At 34.7% G+C, this 23723-nt stretch overlaps 1 protein-coding gene across 1 annotated transcript in view; it reads right to left on the reverse strand.

Moving 5' to 3' along the window:
* Window positions 1-23723, reverse strand: part of LOC105206553 (tyrosine-protein kinase receptor torso) — a 345332-nt gene that overhangs the window by 187365 nt on the left and 134244 nt on the right. Inside the window, exon 6 of the mRNA XM_039451357.1 lies at window positions 10900-10970. Within this exon, the coding sequence (XP_039307291.1) occupies window positions 10900-10970 (71 nt within the window). The remainder of the gene's footprint in view (window positions 1-10899; window positions 10971-23723) is intronic.

Genomic DNA, 23723 nt, shown 5'->3' on the forward strand with positions numbered 1-23723 from the left:
AAGTGCGCGGATGCATTCCGAATGTTGACTGTGGCATTCGGAGAAGCTACCTTGGACCGAAGCAACGTTTATCGGTGGTACAAAATGTTCTCAGAAGGCCGAGAAGATGTGAACGACGAAGAGCGTGCCGGACGCCCGAGCACTTCAACAACAGACGAAAAAATTAATGAAGTGGAGAAAATGGTATTGGCCAATCGTCTAATCACCGTTAGAGAATTTGCTGAGGACCTAAACATATCGATTGGCTCGTGCCATTCGATTTTTATCAATGATTTGGGCATGAGACGGGTCGCTGCGAAATTCGTACCAAAATTGCTCAATTGCGACCAAAAACAGCATCGCATGAACATTGCTAATGAGATGTTGGACTCTGTCCGCGACGACCCAAATTTGCTCCAGAGGGTCATAACTGGTGACGAATCGTGGGTTTATGGTTATGACGTGGAAACCAAAGCTCAATCATCTCAATGGAAGCTGCCGCACGAACCAAGACCGAAATAAGCGCGCCAAGTTCGGTCGAATGTGAAAGTTTTGCTGACAGTTTTCTTCGATTGCAGGGGCGTGGTGCATCATGAGTTCTTGCCACAGGGTAGAACGGTCAATAAGGAATATTACTTGCAAGTTATGCGCAATTTGCGCGAAGCAATCCGCCAGAAACGCCCGGATTTGTGGAAGAACAAAAATTGGCTTTTGCACCACGATAACGCCCCTGCTCACACATCGTTGCTTGTGCGCGACTTTTTGGCCAAAAACAACACACTAATGATGCCGCAGCCACCGTATTCCCCAGATCTGGCCCCCTGTGACTTTTTCTTGTTCCCTAAACTGAAGAGGCTCATGAAAGGACGACGTTACGCTACGCTTGACGAGATAAAGACGGCATCGAAGGAGGAGCTGAACAAGATAAAAAAAAAATGATTTTTTGAAGTGCTTCGAAGATTGGAAAAACCGTTGGCACAAGTGTATAATATCTCATGGGGATTACTTTGAAGGGGACAAAATAGATATTCATGAATAAATAAATAATTTTTGAAAAAACACAAAATTCGCGATACTTTTTGAACACACCTCGTAGAGACTATAGGTTAGAATTGTATTTTAATATTAATTATTACAATTGATACTGATTGTTAAATGTTAAAAGAAATAATTCTGCCCATTCTACAAGCTAGAATAACAATGAGTTGATATTAATATTGATATTAATATTGATATGGTGAATTAGACTTTGCGGGTTTTGTCTATTAGTCTAAGAAAGTCAAAGAATGATCGATGAGATTGCGCATCAAATAAGTATTGGTAAGAAATGTCGCCGTGTATGTAGATTTCTTGGCTTTTTTCTCTCGGAAACGTTTCTGGCGTGTGGTGATGTGGTTGACCCAAAGCGTGCGAGCAAGCGACGAGACGTGCGAGCGAGACGAGACAAGCGACGAGACGAGCGAGCAAGACAAGGCGTGCGAGAGCAAGCGGTAGACAGAAAAAGAGAGCAAGCGATAAATACTCTGATTACTCTACTTGTAATTGCCAGAAATTTTCAGTATCAGCGCTTAACCTTAATTTTGTTATACAGTGACACAGCGTGTGCACTGATCAGTTAGATAGAAAGAGAAAATCACGGTCTCACCATTCTAGCAAGTAGAACGGTGGAAAAGTAACTGTATAAAATAAACTTTTATAATATATCATTAGTTCCATACATTGAATCTGTATATTTAGTTAAAAAATTCAACAGGTTATGGGCCAAGTCCCTACAAGAGGCTGACTCGTTAAAATAAATTTAAAGATACAAGAGAGTCAAAGACGAAAGAAAAGATTGTTGAGACCGTGAAAAAAGTAGCTCGATTAAAAGCGTAGCAATACGTGTGAAAATCTAAACGCAAAAGTCTCAAAAAATCGCGAGTAAGAAAATAGCCGTTGAACGGCGAATACCGGTGAGCACGTGAACAGTGCGTGTGCACTACGTGTGGCTACAGGCGGAAAAGTGAAATTTGAAGTAGCGAAAGAAATAAACACACGGTATGTAACAGACAAACAGATACAAAATAAATACAGAAATACATTATATTTAAAATTAAAATGGCACGGTCACTCGCGGAAGATTATACAAATATCGAAAAATTAACTAGTAATAAAAATTTTCAAACGTGGAAATTTTAATTGAGCATTTTGTTTTGCGCAAACAAGTTATACGACATAGTCGTCACCGAAACTCCCGAAATTCGGCAGGACGCAGCGTAAAAAAAGAAAGATGCTCAAGCGCAAAAATATATCACGACTATAGACAAGAAACCGCTGTTGCACATAATGCATTGTACAACGTTACACAAAATGTGGACAACAATCGCGAATATATATATAAAAAAGAGTCGAAACAATTAACGTGTAGTTTAATGCAAACGTTCTATATCACGGTGTATGAAAAAAACACGGATATCGCTATGTATATTAGTAAATTGCAAAACATAGTGTACCAATTAAATGCGTTAGATAAAAAAATTGATGATAGTATGCTGATTTCTAAAATACTATCTACCTTGCCTGAACATATGAAACATTTCGTAAGCGCGTGGGAATTGTCTGAAAGAGCAGAGAAAACGTTAGAAAATTTAACTGCTAGACTAATCGCGGAAGAAACAAAAAATCATTAAAAAAAAGAACAGAAAATAACGCTGTAGCGTTCAAGGCAACACAGTTAAAATGCTTCAAATGTAAAAGAACGGGTCATGTTGCGAAATCGTGCAAATTAAAAACAAAGACGAATTACAATGGACAGACAAAATGTTTCAAATGTAATAAGCAAAATCACATTATTTTTCATTGTAAAGTAAAAATAAATTATCATTATTTAGATTTGAAAGAGCAAAATAAGTCAGAATAAACTCGATTTTTAAGAAACGTATTTTTAAAATACTTTGAGTTGAAAAACTGTTTTGTCATAAATAGACATTGTTATCGTATTCTACGCTTAAAAACATGTTAAAAATAAAACAAAAAACAGACATAAAGAAACAAAAAAATAGTAAATTAATGTAACAGTTAAATACATGAATAAGTGTAACAGTTAAACGGTAAATTAATAAATTAATATTAACAATAAAATAATGTATCCAGTTAATAAAAATTTATCAGAAAAATAAAATCAATTTTTAAATCAATTTTCACAATTAATGAAACGAAGAAAATGTAAGTAAACTTTTTAAATTTGAGTTTATATTTAGTTTTTCATTACTTTCAAGATCAACTATGTTTTATCTCGTAATATAATGGCTATTTTATTTTTACATGTTTTTAAGTGTAGAATACGATCTATTTTTGGCAAACAAATTTTTGACTGTTTTAGCTAAAAAAACAAAAATTCTATTGTATATTTCTTGCATTTTGATAATTTTCATTTGTTTTGCCTTTTTAAATTCAAATAATAATAATTTATTTACATTCTTAGTTGAAAAATAAGATGAAGAATAAGATTTAGGTGCTTTAAAAAAATTTTTGGGCGAAAGAAGGAGAGAGAGAGAGGGAGAGAAGAAACAATAGAAAAAATAAACAAGAATAGCACTAATTCAAACCTAAAATATTCTTTTTGGTCCAAGAAACTCATTAAAGCAAACGCTCGCACATGTCCAATATAGAATCACCAGAAAAAATTAGTTTAAATCTATGACTCAGTAACTGTAGCAATGAATATAAAGGCAATGGATATAAAGTCATTGACACTTTTCTACTTTTTTAACTAAAAAACTTTAATTAAACATCATTTAATTTTAATGATTAAAGTTTTTCTTATGATTTAATTGCAGATCTTTTACCATTGATCTTTACCTACTTCTTAAAACTATTTTTATTCTTTAAATTGGTTAAAAATTATATTTTCTTAAACTATAGCTGATTATTACATTTTAAATAAGCATAAATGACGCCAATAATTTAAAATAACTATTAACGTCAAAATAACTTTTTTTGCTATCTGGAAAATCATCTAAATTAATGATTTTTTAAATTTTTTATGCCTAAAGGTCATAATTTGTTATTTAATAAAAATATATACTTTTTTTCAATTTTTAAACGATATTGTGTTTAATGTTGTTTCAACGTTACACATTAAAAATCAATAGATTCAGTGATTAAAAAACAGTCACACTTTATACAATATTGTTAGGTTTTAGTAAAGTTCTTCCAATATTTTGTGCTGTATAGGAACTGTAGGAACTTAATATAAAGAGAGAAGCAACTTTGTCGTAAGTTCAGAGGAACTAGAGGCAACATATACTATATTTACACATGTTACACAGTTCGATTTATGCTGAAGTTAATATTAATATGATAAATCACAATCATTCCATTTTTCAGAGGAATACTTATAATTAGCTAGTTTCATAACATCGTTATTATAACTTCAACATAAATTGGACTGTGTAAATGTAATCATTAACTGAATGACTACAGGACTCGTCAACGCATGCGTAGTAAAGTATAGTCAAAGAATTGATTGACTACAATTTTTTTCCAAAAAAGCGAAAGAATAATTAGCATTCAACCATAGAAAAAAAAACGCCCAATTATTGGTTTTGAAAACAATGGGAGAATGTTTATAATATCAATTAATACGCAGGCGTTGACAATAAAATGTTCTCACTAAATCAAATTATTCATTTTCTTTATATAAACAGTTATTAAGAATTGAATAATAATCCCTGTAGCAAAAAATTTCACAATAATGTCACAATAGGCTTACAAGGTCACAAGTAAATTGTGATGTCAATGTGAGATTCCCAGAAGATAACTGTGATATTATTATTACCTATATTCTGTGATATCTAATTTACGTTAGAACAATGTCGTAGTGAGATGCAACTTTTATCACATTCGCAAAGCTACTGTTACACCACTATAATATGAAATATGATATTACAACAATAGAAATTGTATATCATATATGTACAGGGTCTGTCCCAAAAGTTTCCGAAATAAAATTCTCCAGTAAACCAGAAGGGCTAGAGCAATACCGGTTTTTGGCGGAAACAGTGGTAGGGGATCTTAGCTAACGAATGCAATTTGGCTCAATCGCTTTCGGGCAGTGACAAAGTCAGGATTGCATTTCGCTCGTAGTGTGTTTTAGTGACGCGTCGAAATTTAAGATGCACAGCGATACGCAATCAAATTTTGCGTTAAACTATTGTAAAAAAAATCGGGCTCTGAGATGGTTGGCCTGATTCGGGATACTTCGAAGAGGAAGCCATGTCCCAGCCAAGCATTTACAAGTGGCACAAAATGTTCCGGGAGAGCCGAGAAAATATCATCGACAACGAGCGTTCCGGGCGTCCGTCAACATCCCAAACGGACAAAAATGTGAAGAAAATGCAAAAAGTTTTGAATCATCTGCTATCATTCTTACACTCAGAAATCGATCCCCGTTCAAAATTTATCGCACTCTTTCCACATTTTTGTCCTTTGTGACGTTGACGAACGCCCGGAGCGCTCGTTGCCGTCGATGTTTTCTCGGCCTTCACGGAACTTCTTGTGCCACTCATAAATGCTTAGCTCGAACATGGTTTTCTCCCCGAAAGCTTTCCGAATCAGGCCTACCGTCTCAGAGCCCAATTTTTAAAGTTTTAAGTTTAAAAGTAAAATTTAATTGCGTATCGCTGCTCGATTAACCGCTGCATCTTGAATCTCGACGCGTCACCAAAACACACTACGCGCGAAATGCGATCCTCACTTTGTTACTGCTCGGAGGCGACTGAGACAAATTGCATTTGTTAGCTAAGACCCCCTACTACTTTTTCCGCCAAAAACCGCATCGCTTTAGCCCTTCTGGTTCGCTTCAGAATTTCATTCCTAAAACTTTTGGAACAAACTATGTATCAATGTTACTTTCACATATGTGAATATAAAAGTGTAAAAAATATGCAATAATGACATTATTATTACTATTAATATTGTTGTTGTCATACTATTTTGGATCATGCCCCCCCCCCTCCCCTCTATTTAATATGACACTGTGTTGTTAATATTGTATAAATATTATACTTTGAGGAAAGTTTATAAAATCACAATTTATAAATTCGATATTTTAGAAATATAATTATATTTTAGAAAATTATATTTTAGAAATAAAAGAATGTAAACTGTACATTGAGTACAGAATTCATTTAAAAAAATGTATACAACACTATTTTGCAGTATTCAGATTGCAATACTATGTCGTTGTATTTCATATCACGGTGATATGTCACAGCAACATTTCAATGAATAACTTTTTAAATGTTTTTAATGCTTATTTTTCATTATACATCATACAAATTTATCATAAAAATAACATTTATTTTATATTAACCCTGTTGGTCTGTTCGGGTCTGTTTGACCCGAAAGGATTTTTGTTTCTCTATAACATTTTTATGTGACAAGTGAGCGTTTTGGTCTTTCATGACTTTGTTTTAACTTTACTGTGATTAAGAAAGTTTTTAAAAATATAAAACAAAATCATGAAAGACCAAAACTTTCACTTGTCACATAAAAACGTTACAGAGAAACAAAAATCATTTTGGGCCAAATAGACCCGAACAGACCAGCAGAATTAATTAAATATTTATTTTACATTAATTATTTATTTTAGATAATGATTTAAAAGAAATATATATTTAATGTTTATTTAAAGTTAACTTTATATTAATTATTTATTTAAGATAATAATTAAAAAAAATATTTACTTTTAATATTTACATTGATAATAATTTAAAATTGACCTTATATTAATTATTTATTTAAAATAATGAATTGGCGAAATATTCATTTAACGTCTATTCAACAATAACTTAATACTTAACATTAATTAGTCATTTAAGATAATAATTTAAAGAAATGTATTTTATTATGGACTCAATATTAATTTAATCTCTATTTAATATAAATTTGGATTTTATTTTTCCGCGATTAGTAGGGGAAAGTAAGATAAGTCGCACTTATTTGCAGTTTTTGTTCTTTATAAGACGCAAATAAAGTCCGGTCCAAAAATCAAAAGTTAAAATCAAAGGTGTCGTTAGAAAGGTTATTTAAAGGGATGCTAAAATTGTTTTTTACTATCTACTGAATGTTAATTTTTGCACACGCTATTTCTTATAATTGCATTTCAAGATTTAAAAATCCTTTCCCACAATTAAAGTATAGACAGTAATATATAACGGATGCAACAATTTTATAAGAAAACCAAAAAAAAATTAGAAAATTAAATTAATTAATTTAATAAAAAATCGTGATATTATTAATTCTTATTCGACGTACTGTGTTACGACCGGGAAAACAATTTGGCGCACATTCTGATTGAATTCGAAGAAGTATATAAAGTGACACGAATAAATATAGGCACTAAGATCTAGCTACGACCGAAAAAGGCTTTCTTATTATCACTGTGTTGTCACCTTATTATGTTTTTATAAATATGTCTTTTTTAGACGATAAAAATATTTTGTTTAACAATTAATAATATTAGTATTTGTAACTCTTTAAAGAATGATTAAATACATTCAATACATGAGATAAATTTTTTAATGCATAGAATTTAGAATAACCGTTCTGCATCTTACTTTCATTTTCATGAAAACAATGAAAATAATTAAAAATTAAAAAACTATGGTTACTGCCAGAAGTCTTTCTATAACTAATATAGAACTATAGATCTTTCAAAATCAAGCAAAAATTATGGCGGAAACTTTTGCAGAACTAAAACTGAGGCTACGTGAACCTAGCATCTCATTTTGTCCTAATTATGTAATTATAATTTTTTTTTAATCCGAACTATTTGTTTCTTTTTTCTTTGACCCGAACTATTTGTTTATACTATCAGGAATTATGAAACTATTGAAAATAAAGGCACAACTCTCAAAAATTATTTATCTACGAATTTTCTACGAAATAGTACGCTTCACATGCTTCCGTCATTGATTCCTTCTCTTACATTATTATGTTATACACTTGTAGATTGTATTGTACACTTGTATTATTTTTTAATATTAATAATGTTTTTATGTTTGTGTGTGTGCGTGTGTTATTGATTTTGAAAAATAATACAATAATAAGTAGGGTATTAGACTAATATATGATAAATAAAAAAAATAAGAAGTGCCATTTTTTAATCGAAACGAATCTTGATGCTTGTAGTATTTTTATAAAAGTTATCAAATACATCTTTAAAATATCAATCCTGTGCAAACCCGACTTGTGAGCTAAATCGCTATCATCTCTTCATTGCTTTGATAGAGCGAAACAAAAAGTAAACAAAAAATGATAGATTCTAAAGCTTTGAAAGCAAGCAAAACTGACAGCCTTTATCCCTTTTTTTTACTCTCTGTCTTACTCTATCAAGGCGATGGACGGAGAGATGGAACTTTGGCTTGCAAGCTGGATTTTGTACACGCATTGGCATAAATGTCCCTTAGCGCTTGGCGCTCCGCTACCGCACACACGCAAAACCGCGCACGTACAGTTAGGAGCTAAAAGGTTGTAACATATTTTCAATGATGGTTTTTGGAATGTAGACTTGCTCATCGAACGGCGAACATAATTGGTTCTTACCTGTGGATCCAACCAATTACATTCGCCAATCGATGAGCAAGTCTACATTTAAAAAACCATCAAAAAAGAAGTGTTGCAACTTTTTAGCTCTTAACTGTACATGTCTCTTAGTAACGCGAAGAAAATCGGGGAGCGGGAAAAAAAAGTATTAGAGCGCACTACGATAATGCATATTTCTCTTTTGACGCACGATCGAGAGAGAAAGCATGAGACGAGGTGATACTGCGGGCAACTGCCCCGTGTCCTCTGGCATTATGTGATTGAGATATCACAAAATTTGGTCGCGCGCCGTTTTAATGTTAGCATAAAAGAAATTTACTAAAGGCGTCAATTTTGATTGATAAAATAAGTATTATCGGTGCCTATTAGACGGTACTGGTATAGAGCGTCAATTTCAATTGATAAAATAAATTCTAAAAGTTTCTATTTCGACAGTACTGATGTAATAAATATTAAGGGCGTCATTGACACGCGGTCTGCTCTTAGCTAGGCAACCGCTTGGCGGTTTCCGCACGCGGTGAGTAAAGAAAGTACGCGCTCGTTTGCCGACTTTACTAATTTTTATCTTGATAACTTCTACGAATTTTGAAAAATGGTAAAGGACTTTTCTTCTTTTCAGTATGTATACAGAGTAATTATTAACAAATGTCCCCACTTTTTACTATAGGAGCAAGCATTTGTAATTTCTAATATAATAATATGTTAGAAATACGTATCCGTCGATAAATCATGCTCCTATGGTAAAAAGTGGGGACATTTATTAATAATCACCCTGTATTCAAGTAAAGTTCACTTATGCTTGCGTGGGTTGATAGAGTAAGTCAAACTGAGAAGAAAACTCTTTTACCATTTTTCAAAATTTGCAATAGTTACCGATAAAAAATTAGTAAAGTCGGTGAATGAGCGCGTATTTCCCCTACTCACGGCGTGTTGGAACCGCCTAGTAGTCGCTTAGCTAGGTGCTGGCGGCGGGGCAAAAAAATAAGGGAAACGAGCGGCTCAGAACGGGAATCTTACGCCGCTGCTGACCGGTTGCTGCTTCTTCCTCCTCACCGCGTTGCCTCGCCACCTGCCGTGGCGCCTCAGGCTTAGCGACTAACGGGAAGTCCCAGCGTGCGATGGACGGAAACTGTATTATCAACCTCAATTGAGTTCGTCTTTCGCTTTAGCGTCCCCTTAATATTCAATAGATATCCATAACATATCTATTTAACTCAATATCTTTTTAATATTCATATCTATTGGATATCGAGCTTAATATCTACTAAATATATTGTTATGCCCCGGCAAGTCACTAAAGTATTTTCTGGATCGTTGTTGCGCCTAAAGTAGGGACTCAAGGAAAGGCAGCTTGGTTGGATAGAGTTGACAAACATACTGGGTTACCCAACATTATAATAGTATGCCTTTATTATCTTCCTTTTGTACACTTATAATATATTCATTTGGTTTTCATTTTTTACGACCTGGTATATATATATATGGATCTCGACGCTTATCTCCCGGCTTACGCTACCGGCTTGACCAGAATACACATGGCAAGTAACGTATCAGTTAGTTGACGAATTAACTTTCCATCGCTTCCCGCTTTTGTTGCTTTATTTGTTCGTAAATTTGTCAATCACTTTGACCAATCGTGTGCGTGCAAAACGCAGCTCCCTCGCTTGGCAGAAATATGAATAGTAGAAGGCAACTCAACAATTGCTTGCACAGAATGATAGTATTTTGGGCAGAAAGCCTATCTGCATCTTTCGATATCTTCGCATATGGGAAATTCGAATCCCATTGCGGATGTGCATAACAATCAAAATTGCGCTTGATTTCGTGTTGCTATGCGGGTTATAATGTGGTTGTATTGATTACAATATAATGGAAATCTAATAGATATTACGTTCAGTGTAAATAGCTGCCATTATATGTACAAAAAAAAAAAAAATATTTTATTCCTATTATTTTTACTGTTGCATAGTTTATTAAACATACTATATATTTCTAATAATTAATCCTTATTTATTATATTTTTATAATATTGTATACTTACTTTGCCAGCTGTCTTACCACTGTGAACTGGAAAGTTTAGAACCTAGGATTTCATGATCATAAGCCTTGTACTTTATCCGCTGCGCCACTTTGATTTATCAGTACATACATTTTAATTACCTACATAAATTATAACTGCCACAAAGAAAGATCAGTCAGTTATACATTAATTTATATACTGAATATATTTTTCAGTTTTTGCAATGTTTTTGCCATATATGTATAGAATTCTATAGAAAGTTGCTTCTCTCTTTAAATAGGATTCTAATGAAAAGTCTCTTATTCACTTACCTTACTTAAACCAAAATTGATCAAATCATGTTTCTGTGACCATGATAATATATTATAGTTACAACTCTGATCTAAAAAGTACAATAATCATAATATATATAATATTATACAACTACACACACACACACACACACACAAAAGAAATGTTCTTACATAAAAAAGTTGGTGAAAATGTATGAAGTGCGTTTACGGTCGCATTTATCGCGGTTTATTGTCGACTGCTTTCCGCGATGTCGATTGGCTGTGGCTGGTTGGCTGCGTGGTCAAGATTGAGATCGCGCGGCGCGCGCAAGTTTCACAGCGTTAAAGATGTGTGACAGCTCGCGTTTTGACATGTGGGGTATATACACGCGCGCGAGGTTAGTGGCGATGCCGGTATATAATTGTTGTTATTTTATATTGCATTATGTGTAAATTGTGAAAATTTGTAGTTTGGAACGCGTATCGCGTCGTGCATATTAAGCAATCAATATGTATAATTGCTGGTGTTGCTATCAACGAATATGTCTCAAATAAGTTTTAAATTAAACACATTTTCATTTCTTATGTGAAAAAGCAAGTACTTTAAGTATGTGGATACTTTGTGTTACATTTTATTTACAGGACAAGCTATAAAATAGTCAGACAAATGAAAGGTGAAGGAAAGAAAGAAAGAAAAAAGTTTTAATGTACGGATAGAAGGAAAGGAAAAATAAGGGGGACAAGGACCCATACAGCACAGAAAATTGCAGCAACATATATTGCAGCAATGTTGCAGATTGCAATGCAATATTACGGAGACATTACAGAAACATAAATTAACAATATGCCTGCAACATCTCATAGCATATGCCAGTAATATTCCAGAAATATTGCAATATCATAATTTTTCAATAAAGTAATAGAAATAAAGAGCCAAAGCAGAATATTCGATTATAATAATATATTAATTTAACTCATCCATAATTATTCATTCGCTTTTAACAAAACTAAGGTCGAGCGACGTTAGTAAATTTTCCGCTGAATCTCTATATACATTCCCTAACAATACAACCGTCCATATATCGACTGTAAGTTAATCATCCAAGTCAGGCTCTCAGAGTTGACTGCAAATCGACTTTGCATAGATGTCTGCAAACATTCTTCAAATGTTGACTCTGAGACGTCTAGAAAAAGGCATGCGGTCTCGTGATGCTGTGTGCATTATAGTATTGTTGAGAAATGGAGAGTGTCCTGTGGAGTAATGATTCTTTTCTTTTGAGAGTAGATACATCATTGCTCGACACACGTGCAGGGTTGACCATGAAGCGCTTAAGACAAGAGAGGGGGCAACCGAAAAAGCGGGGACACATACAAACCATAATCAAAAATAGGTGTGCCTGGCATCATAAAGTATTTAAAATTTCCTCCGAGATTCGCCGACAGGTCAGGTCCATTAGCCGAATAGATATTAAATTAAAATACGAGGGGTCTTGACAGTATGACGCTTTTGACACTGGAGACGGGTGGACTATGTAGGCAAGCGCCGGAGATAGGAAAGGCCAGGACACCAAATTCCCCACGCGACTCTCTCTCTGCGCCAAAAAGATATGTATATAGCGGAATAAACATGCCAACCTTTACCTAATAAGTAATCTCCTAAAGGTCATCTGTATTAACTAAACAAACATTACGATTAAAACGTGAAGCTTTTTGAAAGAATAGGGGTCAACGTAAGGTCAAATTTAAGTGGGCAACATCTGGGGACACTAGAAATTTGATACCCAGAAATAGTAATTCTCATGATCACTACTCTCTTGACGCTAAGAATCAGTGCACATGGCACAATAAACATGTCACAAGTATCGAATTGGCGATCCTCTAAGAGACGCCTACATTGTCTAAATGAAAATAAAATCAATTTTTGAGATCGCTCCAAGAAATAGGGCTTTGCGGCATTATGTGGAAGCGCGTTTTCTTGGCAAACATTAGAAGTAATGGGACACTGAGAACCGAGATTCTGGGAGTGCGTAGACACATTTAATAAAAAATAGAACATCCTTAAAAATTCTAAGAATTGTGGGCCAAAATTGGTATATCAGCTCCGGAGCAGAGAACGCACTCTTGTTCTATCGGTGGCACAGTCCTTGACAGTTCTGCTGTTTGAGTCTGTGACGCTGCACCCGCAGTTGTACCGTACTATAACATCGTAGACGTTTGGTCGCGAAGTGTCTCGATTGAGTTGGCCCGATAACCAATCAGTGTGTTTTGCGTCGACTAATCGTTTGACGTTCGTTCGTGAAGGCATTGATCACGCCTGGCTCCTTCACGATCAAAACCGACGTTCCTTTCTGGGACATTTTACCGACCAGACACCTCCAAGACCGAGGACCATCTTGCACACAATTAACATACCACCAACAACCAGTAAATCATTAACAAATTTGTTTCTCTCTCCTCCCTCTCCCCTAATTCCCCATCTTTTGTTTTATTTTGTTTTATTCTTTATTTAAATTAACTCTTAGTGCCAAACGATAACCCACGCTGGAAACAAACTCGCCGGGGCACGAAACGTCTCCAAAAAGAAAGAACTAGGAGAACGCGTCGCTTTCTTGACAAAGCCTACGACGAGTTCCTACGGGAAATAGACCGCAGCCAACTTGAGGTTGAGCCGATTCTCACCTATCCCTTCCATCTCCTGTTCCCGAAAAGCCTGAGGCCTTTGAGGCCCCTCAGGTCCCTCAACCCGGTTCTCCAGGTCCTTTGAATTCCTCATTTCTTTCATACAAAGTAACCCCTGACTCTTCCCCTGAATCAGTCTCAACCATTTCTTACTTCCCGGTTCCCCGTCAAGAATTTAACCCACAAAACTCACCTTTGTACTTTTCGATTAATTCGGTTATTGCCGAAGAGTACAATCACCTTTGCTGCCTAACTCCTCCACAGCCTGATATTTCTCACTCGGGTTTCCCCGAGTTTTCTTGGCGCATTTTTCCCTCCCCTACGCCAAACATAGAGGAAATCCCGTTCCCTTCTTCTTCAGCATCTCCACGAGAGTGCGGAAAGTTTTCTGTTCCATCTTCTTCAGCACTTCCCCGAGTGTGCAAAGAAATTTCTGTCCATTCTCCTTCCTTGCATTCTTTGGCACTTCCCCGAGAGTGCAAAGAGTTTTCTCGCACTCCTTCTCTTATTCCTTACCACCTCTTCGAGAGTGCAAGAAAACGTATTCTCCAGAATTTGAAGAAATCCCCGCTTTTTCTTTTCTCCTTTCATCCTTCTCACACGACTTTGAAGAGGTTTCCCCACCTCCTCCTATCCCTCATGTCCATCCTCACGGGATTAAACAAGGAATCCCGGAATTCTTTACCTTCGCGACATATAACGCCCCTCTCCTTCTCCATGTTTTTTGTATTGGTCTCGGTCCTATGGACCTTGAATTACTAAGAGACGCCGTCGCTTGGGCTCCACAGGGCGCGGCTATTCCATTCTTTTATCCTGGTTATCCAGATCCCTATCTAGTTCTCGTCACCAGATTCCATTCCATGTCCCCCCTTCCCACCCCTACTGTGGAAATAAAGGAACTGTGACGCACGCACACACGTACATCCGCACCAACACAATAGAATCATAATCGTCGGGATTCTCTGCTCTCAAGCGAACATTATCATATATCATGAATTATACATACATAAATATACACACCATTATACACATATATGTGAGCGGTTAATACAAGTAACTCAAGTTTGTTATTATAATTTGGAGACATGTTAGTTAAATATAAAATCTTCTTTATAAACACTTTTACAATGTTTAAAATAAACCTTCATGTATAAAATTTAATTGTAAGAATGTTTTCTTTTCTCATTAAACTAAATCTTTTTTTCTCATTTAAATTGATTTCTCGACCATAAACTCTGCCACCATCTCTAGCTCTTAACAGATTTCAGCACGTGGTTCAATCCTGGGGAGGAGCGTTTATAGTAAATACATTGCCCGAAAGGGACCAAGGAGCGCGAACGACGGGCTAGACATCAGTCACTGGATTCTGGTCACTCATTGACACATGACCTGAAACGTCTACGCGTTCCTCTCACGCCCCATAGTACGCGTGCACAAGTTCAGTGTTACGTCCTTCCACCCCTTCCTTAAATCCAGCTTATTGTAAGATAAGAATCTCTCTCTAAGGCCAGACGTAACAATATCAATAGAACCATATATGAAGAAACCTCGATCTACATCCCAATAAACAAACAATATTTTTTAATTGTTTTTTTAATAAAAATTTTTGGTAAATATATCGAATAAAGGATGCAGTCCCTAAAACCTTGACCTTGACATATGTTGTCAAAGTCATGACTCTGAGTAACGTCCAATAAGTTTTAGCCGTCGCTTGCTCTTCGTTAAAAAGTTATAATCATAAAAAGTTTATGAAAATTAAAAGTAATAACTACACATATACTCACATATACACATAAAAATGTGGTACAAAAACGCGTGGGCGGGGGAGGGGCTCCGCCCCTTTCCCTGCGCCCCCACCCCGTATTATTTCTAGCCTAACCTACCCTTATTTTTGTTATAATTTGTAATGATATTAGATTTGAAATTATGGGTTAGCTACCCCTATTTTTGTTATAATTTGTAATGATATTAAATTTGAAGTTATGGGTTAGCTACCCCTACTTTTGTTATAATTTGTAATGATATTAGATTTGAAATTATGGGTTAGGTTACGCGCGCACACGCACACGCATTCTGCGCAGAAAACTCAAATATTCAGATGTAGTACAGAGAACGCGTAAGCGGGGGAGTCCCTCCCCCTGTGCTTCCTCCCCGTTTTTTTCTAACCTAACTTAATCCTATTCTTGTAATTTGGCCAAATATATCCAATTGACCACGTTGCAATATTAGATTTAAAATTAAACTAAATCAGAATTAGGAATTAGGTTGGGTTAGAAAAAATACGGGAAGGAGGTGCAAGGAAAGATTTTCTGTACCACACGTAAAAATTTTTCCTAACTCAACCCATAATTTCAGATTTAATATTATTACAAATTTCGACAAAAATAGGGGTAGGTTAGGTTAGAAAAAATACGAAGAGGGGGTGCAGGGGGAGAGGTGGAGCCCCTCCCCCGCCTACGCGTTCTCTGTACCACATTTTTATGTGTATATGTGAATATATGTTAATATATGTGAGTAGTATATGTGTAGTTTTTGCTTTTAATTTTCATCAATTTTTTATGATTATAATTTTATCAAGATAAAGTGTTCATAGGTCATCATGAGGGATCTGTTAGCAGCAAGTCACGGAAGTCAAGCAACGTTCACCGAAGTTGCAACTTGGATGGGTGATCGCTTGGACATTTCCGAAAAAAAATTCCCAAGATTTTTTGGCGAAAAATGTTTTTTAAAATGTTACAAAAATATTGTTTTGTTCATTGGAATTATGTGGTGTAATAATATTTATGTGAATATTTTGGAAAAATTCATAACATTACAATGTTACTGGGATGTTTAAATGTAATATTTCAAAAAGCGGACATTTTAATATAGCTGCAATCTTCCAGCAATGTTTCGCAATCAAAATGCAATACTGCAATGTTTCAATGAAATCATTCTGCAATGTTCCTGCAATCTCTCTGTGCTGTATAGGGAAAGGAGTCCAAAATCAAAAATCAGAAAAAAGAGAGAGAGAGAGAAAGAGAGAATATACATTATAAAAATAAAATAATTTTTTAATAATCGTTAGCTAAGGCATAATATTTAGATTACTCGTAAAAGGTTAGCTTTTCTTTCCTTTTTCAGTAAATCACATTTAAAAGAAGGAAATAACGTTATAACGAAAAAAGAAGAAAAAGAAGGAAATAAGAATAAAATAAAATAAAATATAATATAATGTGAAGGAAAAGGAGAAGGAAAGAAGTAGCGTGTAATAAAGGACAAAAAAAGAAGAACAAAGGACAATTGAATAAAGATGAGCAAAAAGTAAGTAATTTTTTAATATCCATTCTATTATTTTTAAACTTTGTTAGTAAAATTAGGACATCTAAAACAAAATTTTAATTTTTTCTTTTCCTTTATAAGTGATCTATATCATACAACATTTTCATAAAAGAAGGAAGAGAAGAAAATAAGCAGAAAAAAAGGAAAAGAATTAAATAAAATGTAAAAGTAAAAGAGAAGGAAAGAAGTAAGAGAAAAAAGAGAATGTAGCGTGTTATAAAGTTCAATGGAGGAAAAACAGAAAAAAGCGAATAAAGTGAGTGAAAAATTAATCAATTGTTTAATATTTATTGGATTATGTATGAACAGGTAAAAGAAAGAAAACAAATTTTGTTTAAAGATTTTATGGAAAGAAGAACAAAGAGTCAAATGGAAAAGAAATGTATAAAGTGAGAAATTGAGAACAAAAATTAAAGAATAAAAGAAGAATAATATATAAAAATAATCAAATTAGAACAAAAATTAGAATGAAAGAGAAGGAGAATCGAGAGTCAAGGTACATACAATAAAAGTGAAATAATTTTGTAAGATATGAAAACGTTTTTCGAGGGTGGGGTCATAGATGTTTCAGTGAGCATCAATATTATGTACTTTGGTTTCATTATATTTTAATAGTAGGTAATATATCATATCATATATGGAGATTTTGTGTTATATAAATAAAAATTTCTTTAATCGAACATTAATTTTTTTAGTAAAGATTTTAAAAAGTGTGCAATGAAGATAAAGGAACAAAGAGGAATAAAATAACGTAAGAAGAAAAAAGAAAGAATTGTGAAAGTGTAAAATAGAAAAGAAATAGAAAGGAGAAAGGGATTGAAGAAGGCGGAGAAAGTAAAGATTTTTAAATAAAAAACGAAAGAAATTAAAACTGTAATCGGACACGAGTTTGAAGATTTTTTTAATAACGGATAAATATATCATATTTTAAGATTTTGTGTTCTAGAAATGAAAAGTTCTTTAACCGATATTCATATATTTAACTACATTTTCTAATTATATAGACAATATAATATGGTATATAATATAATAATGATAACGCTAAAGTTGGGGAATAATTACACAGCACACAAAACAAAAAAAGTGTCATGTCCGAGAGACTACACCTATCCTTATGTATTTTGACGCCCTGAAACCGAATGTAACTTCAGAATTGCTCCATCAGGTCTAAATAATCAAGCAATGAAAGATAACATATATATTTGTGAGGCTCTTTAATTACTTTATTTAAAATACATTTATGAGCATTTAAACGTAAAGATTAAATGTACGTGTTAATCCTTTTTAAAACGGAGAGCCCGACTCACTCACGATCAGGTGTCTAGCAACTGAACAGGACAGAACTGCAATGTCTTGTATGTATTAATAAACTATCAGGCCCGCGGCATATTACATCTTACATATTCAAACCTTGTTTACAAAGACAAAATCTTAATTACAATAATTACAAAACGTTTTGGCTATACTTAGCCTTTTTCAATCGTAAAAAAACAATTTAATTCAAAACATGTGTGTCGCTGTCGCGGGAGACTTTGTTGTTTCAAAATCACAAAACGTTTAGCTGGTTATGAAAAAATACGGAAGTTGTGATTCCGTCGGATTGCCCGTTTGGAAGCGAGAAAATGTTTTCATCCGACATCGTGTGTCACTGATTATTAGTGCAAGGTGCTTTAATACAATTTGATTACCTATGTCAATAACCATCATAAAATGTCAAACGCTCTAACAAATTAAAATTTAAAACTAAACATAATGTTCAATAAATACTGGATTAAAAGTTACGTCAAATTACAATAAAATGTGTTTTAAGTATGTACAAATTTATCGCTGTGAGACTTGTAAACGACTGAGAAGTGTACGCGAGTCGACGGTATTCCGTTGGAGATAGTAATAGCAAACTAAATATTATGGTCGACACAGTTGACAGAGAGTTCTTTTAAAATATTAAAATAAGCCACGTCAAGCAATTCAGTGTCTTTGTTTAAATTTATAATATTTTTTTGTTCTTTAATGTGTATTGTTTTTGATATAAGTCTTTTATAAAAAATTTTTCCAATGTCTAACATTTGTGTATTATCCCAATCGAACATGTGATTTTTTTTGTGATATGTTCGGTGACAACTGAGTGCTTCGACGGATCTAATCTGATATTACTTTTATGTTCCTTAACTCTCGTGCCCAGATGCTTCTTTGTCTGTCTAATATATGTCGCATTGCAATTTTTATAACATATTTTGTAAATTACATTTCTATTGTTATTATTGTTGTTCTTGTCTTTATGGGCCTTGATATATCGGTTTAATTTGTTTAAGCAACGATATCCCACAATGGAATGAGATTTATCGAACCGCTAATATGGTTTCTAAAACATTTCTGATATACGGAAGAACTATAATATTCTTATTCTCTGTTGAGTGGGCCGCACTATTATTGTCTGATTGATTGAGTTTTTTATAATTATATACCCGTACGACACAGAGAGATTGCAGGAACATTGAAGAATAATTTCATTAAAACATTATAATATTGCATATTAATTGCGAAACATTGCTGCAACATTGCTGGAAGATTGCAGCAACATTGAAATGCTGCCGCTTTTTAAAATATTGTATTGAAACATCCCAGCAACATTGCAATGTTATTATGGATTTTTCCAAAATATTTACATAAATATTATTACACCACATAATTCCAATGAACTAAACAATATTTTTGTAACATTAAAAAAAATTTTTTTGCAATAAAAAATCTCGGGAATTTTTTTTTGAAATTTCTAAGCCCATCCAAGTCGCGATTCCGATTGCTTGACCTCCGTGATTGGTGCAAACTGATCCCTCATGATGACCTGTAAACACTTTATCATAGTATAAGAAAGAACAGTAGATCAACTCGGATCTTTGATCTGATGAGTACAAGATTGCCATGTTGCTGGTTGTGCGTGGATCCAACAGCGTTTGCGAGAGCAATGATTTAACTCAACCTGAGTCGGATTAATGACGCCATGTACTGGAATCGTCCAATCAGAATTTAACCGCCATAGTGCTGGTTGTGCGATTCGGTCATGCGTGAAGGACAACTTTTGCCGTGCTTTGTGACGGAGTCGACTTACTGTTCTTTCTTACATGTATACTGTGACTTTATGCTGATATGTGTATATATCCCAGATAACAAAATGCCTGCATAGTGAGACGATTATTACGCACAGTGCGCGCACGTGTGCGTAATAATCGTCACAGTGTGTCTGCACAACACCATGCAGATATGTCATCCTCATTTAAAGCTCACATCGCCCGCACATGTGAATGCTGCATGCAAGTGGGCGATATGAATCTGTTATAAATGCTCCAATTGAGATTTATATCGCCTACACACGCGAGTGCCGCGCGCGTGCAAGCGATATGAACCTTATTTTATTGTTAAATTATAAAATAATAAACAAAATATTAAAATTATATATATATATATATATATATATATTTATTTATTTATTTATTATTATTAATGTAATATAACAAATCATTCGACATTACCCACAAAACACATGGACGTTTCCGGACGTCCGATACATATCCACAAAACTCCTTGTAATGTCTCAGTATCTCGTATGTCCATAGGACGTTCCAAGGACGTCCGAAGGACATCCTGGTTTATCATAGCTGCAGTATGATGTTTGCAGGACGTCCGCAGGACATATTTGAGATGATTCGTAATATCTAACACATTATTCGTAATATCTAACACATAGTATATTAAACATGTTTCCGACATACATAATAAATATGCATTAAAAAATTGCGAGCGTTGTTCTTTATATTAAATAAGACATTTTGAAGATATTTTAAAGACGTCCATTAAATGTCCAAAAGATATCGGTGGTACGTTCCGAAAAAATCCGCTATATACATATTTGTCAAAGTTAAGTATTTTTATTATTATCATTATTATTATAACACAAGAATTTTATAAATTATAAAATTATAAAGATAATTTTTCGTGTTAAAAAGTATTTAACAAAAGATGTATTTAACCATATATAAACATAAACTATAAATTTTAATAATATAATAAGCTTTAATATATAGTATATAGCTTTTTAATAAAATATATTATTCGTTAATATTTAATATTTTATTAATATAATATTTAAATTATATCATATTTAATACATATGTATAATACTATAACGATTAATTTAATATGCTATTTAATGGTCATTTTATTTGTGAGGAAAATTCTATTCAAAATATAAATAAATAATAACGTATATTATATCGAGTAAAATTTTATCGAAAAAAACGTTTTGGAACTTAAAATATAAATAAAGTAATTATATTGTGTTCAAAAAGTAAGGTGAATTTTGTTATAAAATGAAAAATATTTATTCATCCAAATCAATTTTATCCCCTTCTAAGTATTCCCCCTTCGATACAATGCACTTATGCCAACGTTTTTTCCATTCCTCGAAGCATGCCAAAAAGTCGTTTCCTGGTATAGTCTTCAAAGCGCGCAGCGATTCACGTTGAATTTCTTCAATAGATTCAAAGCGGTGTCCCCAGAGCGGTCTTTTGAGTTTGGGAAATAGCCAAAAGTCACACAAAGCTAAGTCAGGTGAATAAGGCGGTTGCGGAACGATATGAGTGGAATTTTTGTCGAAAAATTCACGAAGAATCAATGCCGTGTGAGACGGCGCATCATCGTGATGCAAAAACCAGGAGTTGTCTTTCCATAAATCCGGCCTCTTCTTGCGAATAGCTTCACGCGAACGACGCATAACACTCAAATAATATTCCTTGTTGACAGTTTGACCCGGCGGAAGGAACTCATAATGCACAACACCACGATAGTCGAAGAAAATTGTCAACATAACCTTGATTTTTGAGCGACTTTGGCGCGATTTTTTTGGTCTTGCCTCGCTTTTAACACGATATTCACTCGATTGGTCGGTTGTTTCCGGATCATAATCGTAGATCCAAGTCTCATCTCCCGTAATAATGCGTTCGTAGACGTCCTGATAGACAGAAATCATCTCTTCACAAATTTTAACGCGACGCTCTTTTTCGAGGAAATTGAGTGTTTTTGGAACCAAACGAGATTTGACTTTTCTAAGGCCCAAATGATCCTTCAAAATTGTTTGAACTGATCCAATTGAAATGCCAACCATATCGACAAGGTCTCTAATTGTCAATCGACGATTTTCGAGCACCAATTCCTTGATTTTCTTTACGTGTTGCTCATCAGTTGACGTTGATGGTCGTCCGGAGCGTTCCAAGTCATCAGCACATTCTCTGCCTTCTTTGAAGTCTTTGTACCACTTATAAACATTTTTCTGCGACATAGTCAATTCACCAAAGGCCCTCTGCAACATTCTACACGTTTCCGCAGCCGAAATTTTATTCCGCAATTTAATAACTTCTTTGCTCAGCAAAATCAGATATTGTAAAAATCGCCAAAATTACTTTTAGTCGTTTAGAAAACACAAGCGTAACTATATGACTAATGATGACATTCACATGAAATTTGGCACAGATGTCACTAACAATAGTACCAACATAAAAATAAAACAGTTTGCTCAAATCAATTAGCGCGGGAAGTTTAAATTAAAAATTCATTTTACTTTTTGAACACAGTAGTATATATTTGATTTACAGAATCAGATCTGTTTACATAATTCTGTGAATCAAATACATGTATACATTAAAATTCGATTTAATTATAATTTATGAAATCCTGTAATTTCGGATTGAAATAGATTTAACAAGTGAGTGCTAGCATCACCGCTAGGCGGCCACGCCGTGGGAGATCTTCTCGTGAGTCGAATGTGGCCATAAGCGTTATATCTAAGCGCCACCGCGACCGACTCCCCAGCTTATAACTTCAGTGAAATTTTTAGGAGTTGCTTGTTGTAACCTTGAGACAAGTACTCGTTCTCGTTCTTTTTAAATGTGACGTGTGTGTGGAACGCTGTTCCACATAAATTTTTATAATTTTTACATGTAAATAACAATTTGTATTGTTATTTAATCTTGTACAAAAATTAAATATTTAATTAAAATTTAATCTTTTGTAACGATAGCATCGTTACGAAGGTAAGTTATATCTCTTTCTCGCTCGCACGCCGAATTATAACGTAACGTTCCGTCTCTTTTACTCGCACACCCGATCACGTGACGTCAGTACTCTCCGTCTCGCTCACTCGCACGCGCGGCCACGTGACGTCGGTTCCGTCTTCCATCTCGCTCGCTCTTGCGCCCGGTCGCGTGACGTCACACGTAGCATCGCGCGGGCACGTGCGCGTAGGTATACGCCGAAAAGTGGGGTAAACACGTGGTTCCGACTGCGTGGGCGGCTGGAGGGTATAAATACGGAGCCACACCAGGAAGGAACAACCAGTCGGTTCCAAATCACCGGTACCGACACTCCGGGTGTACTCGGAGCTCCTTGGCTGGGTGTTCTTGGCTTCCTTATACCGGGTGTACTCGGTTTCCTGAAAATCCCTGACACCAGGCGTTCTCGGTTATCCGCACTCCTGTGCCGGGCGTTCTCGGTTTCCTGACATAGGCCGGTTACGGCCTTCCTGACACCGGGCGTTCTCGGTTACCCGCACTCCTGTGCCGGGCGTTCTCGGCTTCCTGACACAGGACGTTTACGGCCTCCTGATACCGGGCTTACTCGGTTACCCGTTTCTTTACCTGTTACCTATCCTATAATTTCGATTCTTAATTTTTGTTTTATTTTCAGAGCAGATTTAGAATAATTTCACTCGGTCGGCGACGACGCGTTTACCCGGAGTTACAACTTCCTCGCCGGATTTATTTTTTTTGTATCACGGAGTGTGAGGAGAAATTGATTTAAATAAATATTTT

This window comes from Solenopsis invicta, chromosome 6 (assembly GCF_016802725.1).
Source record: "Solenopsis invicta isolate M01_SB chromosome 6, UNIL_Sinv_3.0, whole genome shotgun sequence".
NCBI lineage: Eukaryota > Metazoa > Arthropoda > Insecta > Hymenoptera > Formicidae > Solenopsis > Solenopsis invicta.